Source organism: Oncorhynchus mykiss, chromosome 1 (assembly GCF_057628025.1).
Source record: "Oncorhynchus mykiss isolate SJ-2025 chromosome 1, ASM5762802v1, whole genome shotgun sequence".
NCBI lineage: Eukaryota > Metazoa > Chordata > Actinopteri > Salmoniformes > Salmonidae > Oncorhynchus > Oncorhynchus mykiss.
This window is the reverse complement of record NC_143022.1, coordinates 28,201,996-28,209,853: the sequence shown is the minus strand read 5'-3', so window position 1 is coordinate 28,209,853 and position 7,858 is coordinate 28,201,996. Positions and strand designations below refer to the sequence as shown.

At 45.1% G+C, this 7,858-nt stretch overlaps 1 protein-coding gene across 2 annotated transcripts in view; it reads right to left on the bottom strand.

The window, feature by feature from the left end:
• Positions 1–1,123: 1,123 nt before the first annotated feature.
• The window catches only part of LOC110520060 (zinc finger protein 423), a 146,939-nt gene continuing 140,204 nt past the window's right edge, over positions 1,124–7,858 (bottom strand). For both annotated transcript variants that reach the window (XM_036974568.2, XM_036974573.2), the window contains one exon: positions 1,124–1,928. In XM_036974568.2, the coding sequence (XP_036830463.1) occupies positions 1,899–1,928 (30 nt within the window). In that variant the 3' untranslated portion in view covers positions 1,124–1,898. The remainder of the gene's footprint in view (positions 1,929–7,858) is intronic.

The following is a 7,858-nucleotide window of genomic DNA, read 5'->3' as shown; positions in this document are numbered from 1 at the left end:
TACGAATTGTAATTCATAACATATCTTACAAATTGTAATATGTGACATATCATATGTATTGGCTAGGCTACCTGGGGCGGCAGGTAGCCTAGTGGTTAGATCGTTGGGCCAGTAACCGAAAGGTTGCTGATCGAATCCCTGAGCCGCCAAGGTAAAAATCTGTCGTTCTCCCCCTGAAAAACTGTTCCTAGGCCGTCATTGTGAATTAGAATTTGTTCTTAACAGAATTGCCTAGTTAAATAAAGGTTACAAAAAAAATCTAATTTGTAACATACATGAATTGGACAGACATCCACAAATGAATACATAACATATCTTACTAATTGGAGTGGGTTAGGTTTACCATGTTATGTCTGGACAGACAAGAAGGGATGCAAAATGCTACTGACATTTTTCAGGTGGGGAGAGAGCGAGAGAGGGTGGAGGCGGCTTCTCTTGAAGCACTGGGCATCTTATGACATGCATTATCTGAATTAGGCCCACGGAATTATACCTACGGAGGAGTGGCTTCTATGGAGAACTTTGAATGTCTGAGCTTCTGAGAGTTGACTTAACATTGGACCAAAGAAGCACTAGAGTTAAAAACACATCTAACCTTTTTGTAGTTAATAAAACTTATGTGAACTATAATATCCTTAGCTAGCATATAAAAAGTTAATTAATTCTTCACTAATAAAAAAACAATATAAAAAAATAAAAATAATAAATTGCTCCCAATTTCTGAATGATGCTTGTATCGTCTTCAGTAGGCTACAGTAACCTATGCTTCGGAGCGGGAGGGGAAGGTAGCCGACACACACACACACCCACTGGTAAAGATTTCCAGCTGGCAGGCAGACGCTGGAATATGTTTCTGGGTGACAGAGTGAGGGCATAGCAGTCAGTTATTAACCGGTTCCCATGCTTTTAAAATAATGGAACAGTAAAGATCTCTTTTGTTCCCGGTTCTGATTCTGTTCCTCTAATATTTTCATTATTTTATGGTTTTCAGTTCTGTTCGCTGAAGAGGTTCCAACCTCTGGCTTACATTGAAAGCTGCTGTAGTGAAGGTATGTTATTCTCTCCTGGTTGCCACTGGTTTTCATGAGAAAAACAAGACTCACAACACACACACACACATTCCTTTTCTTCATGATTTATTAGCATTTTTTTTATTGACTGTACTAGTTATTGCAATCTGGTTAATTCACATTTAAAAAGCAGACATCATCCAGTTGCCCTGAAATTGATGATATTCATTTTTACAATAACCATTAGGTCCATAGACTGGAAAATCCAATCACACCATTATGTTTTTCTTAACTTTATTTTGTTTGTCTTTTTATTTTGTAATTACAAAAAAGAAAATATATAACAATAATCATAAAAAGGAGGAAAACGCAGAAATATTACGACAAACAATCACAATACAGCACAAGTACCTATTTACTGCAAGAAATAAAAAGGTACAATAACGAAAGAGTAAAAACATATGCAAAACAAATTGAAAAGAATTGGCACCTATGAAGTTTGATACAAGAAGCAACAGAGGACAAGGTAAATTATGCATTTCTAGAGACTAAAATCAGAGACTAAAGGGCGTTTCTTTTTTGTACAATTTTTTCTTTTGTTAAAAAAAACGCACAACCGGGTAGCAGGGACGATAAAAAATACTGCACGTACAATACCTTTTCTCTCCATCTCCTTTTTTTTTAAATATCCTTTTCTTTTTTAATAGCATATCCCATTAATATTCATTCCCCACTGCTCGTAATAGCTGTGCCTGGTGGCGGAATCGTTAGAGTTTTACATGTGAGTAGCAAATGACACTTTGATTGGCTGTGATGTTGAAATGGTCCTCCCCCACCGGGCCTGGGTCGGGGTTCTGGGCTGAGCCAGGAGTCCTGCCGGGCCCAGTCTCACTGCGCGTGCTGGCTCAGTGTGTGGTTCTGGAAGGGAAGAGAGGAGAACACATGAGGAGAGAAATAATAAGCTACGTGCCCACACCTCCGAGCCCCCACAGCCACCTACCCCACATCCCTACACCTCTCTTTATACACAACAGTCATGTCTGTGTGTCCATCAGAGGACCCTAGCCTCCTGTAACACGGACTACCTGCTCTACCCACACACACCCATTATATATCATATATCGAGCTTCAGATAAACCCAAACGTCATATTATATTCATTGTGTCTTTGCTTTGCGGTCTTCCTTATCCATGGCAACATGAAACAATGATTTGTTTATTCAGATTTATGAGGCTCGCATCCCTTTTGATATTCTTATAAATATTTGAAAACACCATATCAATACCTTATGAGGCCCACATTCTAACAGCACTTGAGCGCAACACATGAATTCATAATAACACACAAAACACCTTTATCAAAATTACATCCACGACACCACCATCAACAACTGCAGGAGCCTGGTTTCTCTGCACACCTCAACCAGAGGGTATATAACTTCATACCAGATCAAATAGATGTGAAGAGTTAAACTATCAATCACAGCAGATATGGGGCTCCCAGAGGCCTGTGTTAGGGAGAATTCTGGTAGGATGGCTGGTTCGTCTGCGCTCTCCCCGGGACTATAAACCCAATTCCCAGGGAAAGCTCAGCAATCATCCCCCTCTTCCCGCTAAAAGCTGCTTTCCAAGATTAATCTCTCACAGATAGGCCCATGGTTCTGTGCACCACTATGAAAAAAGGAAAGGGGAAAAAATCTGAAGGATTAAACATGGTTTTCCGTTGATAAATACTTATTCTTTGGGCCTTATCTTGGTGCACATATTTTGCACACGACTGTTGGCAGAGCCAGGCTGCACTAGTTCAGCAGAGGAGGCCAAGCGCCTGGGTCTTAAAGCTCTAGACTGGCTGATTGCAGCCATTCAGGGTCAGTCTTTCTTTTCCTCTTTCTGTCTCTCGCTCATTCTCTCCATCTCCCTCTTTTCCTGCACCCCTCCCCTGCGTATGCGAGTGGGAACGAGCACACCGAGGGCTCTTCAGCGAGGAGCCGTCTCTCACTGGGAGCCACTGACCCCATTATGAGAGAAAACCACTTCTCTCTCTCTCTGATCCACGACACCTGCAGTTCCACAACCCTCCAGCAGAGGTCAGGATTGGCTCTCCATCTGCCTGCTTCTCTTGTTTCTCAGGCCACAGCAGACAGGAGAGTTCCAGCCAGAAGAGAGGCAGAACATTTTACACAAAACAGAATATTAGATCTTGATTTCATCATCATCATGTATAGGCATATGTCAGTTTCATGTGTGCTTCCTTTGAGTCTACTGTCTCCTTATGTGACAGAAAATATCATTTTTGGGACGTAGCCTTGCCCCATCTTTGTGCGTGAATGTGTTTGTGTATGTGTGTGTTAGAGAGGGAGAGAGAGAGAGGGAGTGTGTGTGCGTGCATGTTTTCCCCCAGGTTTCCAGGGTTTTGTTGGTGTGTATTGATTTGCAGAAAGAGGGGATTGAGAGGCAGTGGCTGCTCCCTGAGTCCCTGGGGTCCTGGGTTACACCAGCACTGCAGCGGCCTGATGGAAACAGCACAGATAGGGGGAGGAGAGGAGAGGAGGAAGGAGCCGCACAAACACCCTCACCTACACTGCTGCACATTCCACAGGATGGATATTTACCATACAACTCAAACTAGAAGAGAACCCATGCACGCACGCACGCACGCACACACACACACACACACACACACACACACACACACACACACATTAGAGCCTGCAATATTGGGTTGGTGTAATGGAAAAGTAGCTCTTGTTAAATGTGTTAATCAGTGTGAACACACACAGACAGTCATACACACTGTGATGCTAGTCTCAGCTCTCTTCATTTGAGAGCGTCGTCAGGGGCTGGGGTATTGATCAAGCCGTATGCGATCGATGGGGCGAATGGTGTGTGTCTCTGAATCTGATAATGACTCTCAGTGTGACATCAGTCCTATGCAGCTATAATTGATATATTCTCCAGGATGAGGAGATCGAGGGCTCTGCTTTCACTCTTTAAGCAGGAGGAGACCGGAGACTGAGACCACAAACACACCCTGTCATCGGACAGAGAACACACACATCACCCAATACCTGACAAACACTATTACTATTACACCCCTTCAACCTGAAGAACTAGCAAAGAGTTGATCCTGAAACAACCTCCTCCTCCCATCAGACTGCACAACATCAATGGCTAACAACTCCACATTACACATATCTAAATAGAAAACATCACATTTCAACTCCCTCACTGCCAAGACAAAAGACATCAAGTCGACAAGATAACCACTGTACTAACAAAGGTAGAACATCACAGACAGTGTTATTCCTTTGTATTGTACCATCAAACTAAACAGAGAGAGCATGCTTGCATGTCACAGTGTAGCAGGGGGACACTGTGTGATGGATGGAACAGCGCCCCTCTACACAGGCAGGCTGTGCAGTGGGCAGAACAGCCCCTCACTGCTCAGTCAATATCTAGGCTGTCATTGTTTTCCTAAACTGGTTATAAAAGAGAGGCTAAATCCTGCCGAGCTGTGGGCTCATGGGAAATATGGCCCAGTCGCATTACTAATGCAGAGACTGTGAGACTGCTGCACACACTGGGGGGAGGAAGAGGGAGGAGGGAAAGGGGAGAGCAGAGGGGGAGCGAGAGGGGAGGCAGGAGATAAAGATAAAGGAAAATGAAATCTACGTTTCCAACACACACACTTTATTAACTGTGTTACAACGCGCGAGGACCTAGACAGAGCTGCCATCATGTCACTTTCAATCAGGCGTCTGAGGCGCCGCCGCAGGGCCCCCTGGCCCCCCGGCACCTCACGGCTCCAGGCTCTGTGGCATCCTCTGGGGAGCAGGCAGGGGTGGTGAGACTTAAACATGTCAGTTCACCAGGAATCCTCTAACAAACACAGTCCTCTGGGGAGCAGGCAGGGGTGGTGAGACTTAAACATGTCAGTTCACCAGGAATCCTCTAACAAACAGTCCTCTGCTCTGCACATCAATGTACTAGAACAACAACTTTCACACCAATTTTTTTGCTTTTGCAGAATAGCAGCAGCCTTAACAGACGTGTCCACTATTTGGGAACACTTGAACAGCTAGGGCGTTAAATCTTGTCTGTGGTGATATAACATACCGACATGATCTACTGTAGTAGCATCGCTGAGCAAGTCTAGCATACTCTGATTAGCCTATATGGCCCGATCTCAAACAGCCACAGGAAGAGGAAATACTGCTTTTGGCGCTAGCATGTCCCTCTCTGCTCTGCTCTGTTTTTAACACAAAATGAAAAATCACCTTTGCCGCCTGGTTCACTTTAGTGTGGCTTATTTTTAGACCGTTGACAGTCTTCCAAGGGCCGGAGACTAACAGATGGGCTGTCTTAAAGCTTCATATGTTCCCAGGTTTTCACCTCCGAGAGACAGGAAACTCACTGGGGAGTGCGCTACAAATAACCCCCCCGCACTCCCTCTTTCCTTCCCCTAACCCCACCACCCCACCAAATAAATGTGCCCGTTCTCCAGCCATGTACTGTTTCGTCATGATCCTGCCGGCTCCCACCCTCTCACCCAAGAGGGACTTCCCCTCCCCTGTTGCTAAGCCAAGCTCAGACTCAGAGACATTAACACATCCAAAAGACTCACACGCACACAAACCCATAGAACTGGCTAGCCATAACACACAACCGCACAGAAACACACTAACCTGGTTAGACTTATTTAAACATAACACACACTCACTGAAATGGCTGTAGATATACAGTATTACAGGTCCTGTCCTGATACAGCTGGTGTAACTAATGAATCCCTCCTTGGCCTTACAGCTATGGGGTTCAGTCCCTCATCTTCCCTATATCACACAATAACACACCTACCAAGACATCCTGTTCCAACTATAGAATGGGACACAAAGTGGTGTAAGTATATCCTGTGGAATATAACATGGGGTTAGCTATATACAATATGATATAAACATGTGCACTCACATACTATGCACGTGCACACCCAGAGAGAGAACAGAGAGGGGGCCTGAGGCACAGCAGTGAGATCCGTACAGACTCTATGGGGCGTAGAGGAGTGTTGAGGGCCAGATGAGCTCAGGGGCCCCAGACGGACTGTGCCATGGGTGACAGAGTACAGAGAGACATGCAGCGCTGCTCTCCCATTCGCTCTTCCGGGCCAGATCACCAGAGCACACTCCCATTCCCTTTCCGTGTCACTGTCATAACACACCCAATCCCCACAGGTCCCCGGGGACCCTGCTTATTTGATTACAACGCACCCTAAACAAAAAAACAAAAAAAGGTAAGAGCAGCGAACAAAGCATATAGAGAGAGGTGAGTGGAGGGGTTTGATGTAGTCGGCTGCGCTTTGTGGTGTCACAACAAAATGACCACCCAGAGGGAAGAGAGAGAGAGAGGGAAATGGAGAGAGAGACAGGAGTAGAGCGAAAGAGAAAGGGATGGGAATATTCAAGAGGAGGTTTGATGGTGTGACTGTGAGCTTCTCTCCCTAGTAGAGCTGTCAGTGGTGTGTGATTTATAGTGTGTTTGTGTCAGCCTCCAGCTGCTGAATGGAGAACATCAGGGTGTAAAAGACCCCGTCCTGTGTGTTCTCTATGATGGAGAGAGAGAAAGAGGAAAAGAGAGAGAATGAGAGACAGACAGACCAAGTGAGAGAGAAAGACAGAGACCCCACATAGAGTATCACCTCCATGTCGTTACCACACCCTCAGTGTGGTGAGTGGTGTGATGTATGACGTTGATCTAGTGATCGAGCCCACATCTCTACTGTGGTTGATCAGATCACAGTGCAACCACGTCTCTACACTGTTCAGTGCCAGGAGAACCCACTCATAGACAATACCCCCAGCTCATATGTCACTGTCAAAGCCATGACAGTCCTGTTTTGGCAACGAGTGGAACCACAGCACGCAGCGCTTGTCCTGTACCGCAACAACACATCTCAGCTGTACATATTACCTCAATGATCTGGACTGGTCTGTACCACTACCACATGTATATAGCCTCATTACTAACCTGTACCCCAGCACATTGACTCTGTACCACTACCACATGTATATAGCCTCATTACTAACCTGTACCCCCGCACATTGACTCTGTACCACTACCACATGTATATAGCCTCATTACTAACCTGTACCCCCGCACATTGACTCTGTACCACTACCACATGTATATAGCCTCATTACTAACCTGTACCCCAGCACATTGACTCTGTACCACTACCACATGTATATAGCCTCATTACTAACCTGTACCCCCGCACATTGACTCTGTACCACTACCACATGTATATAGCCTCATTACTAACCTGCACCCCCGCACATTGACTCTGTACCACTACCACATGTAAAAGCCTTGTTATTTTATTGTTGCTCTTTTATTTTTTACTTTAGTTTATTTAGTTAAAAACATTTAACTCTTATTTTTCTTAAAACTGCATTGTTGGTTATGTAAGTAAGCATATAAGCAGTAAGCATTTAATTGTAAGGTGTTGTAACCTGTTGTATTCGGCGCATGTGACAAATAAAATTTGATTTGATTATTTTAAACTGTTATATCTGACTAGGGACGTCGCTTTGCTCTGTGGAGGCAGACACACTGAAACAGAGACAGGGTCCAGGAAGAGAGAACTGCCCCCCTTCCCTTCCTCTCTCTCTCCATCTCTCTCTCTCTTTCTTCCCTTCCCCTCCCTCCATCTCCCTCTCCATCTCTCTCTCTCTTTCTTCCCTTCCTCTCTCTCTCTTTCTTTCCTTCCCCTCTCCCTTCCTCTCTCTCTCCATCTCTCTCTCTTTCTTCCCTTCCCCTCTCCCTCCATCTCCCTCTCCATCTCTCTCTCTTTCTTCC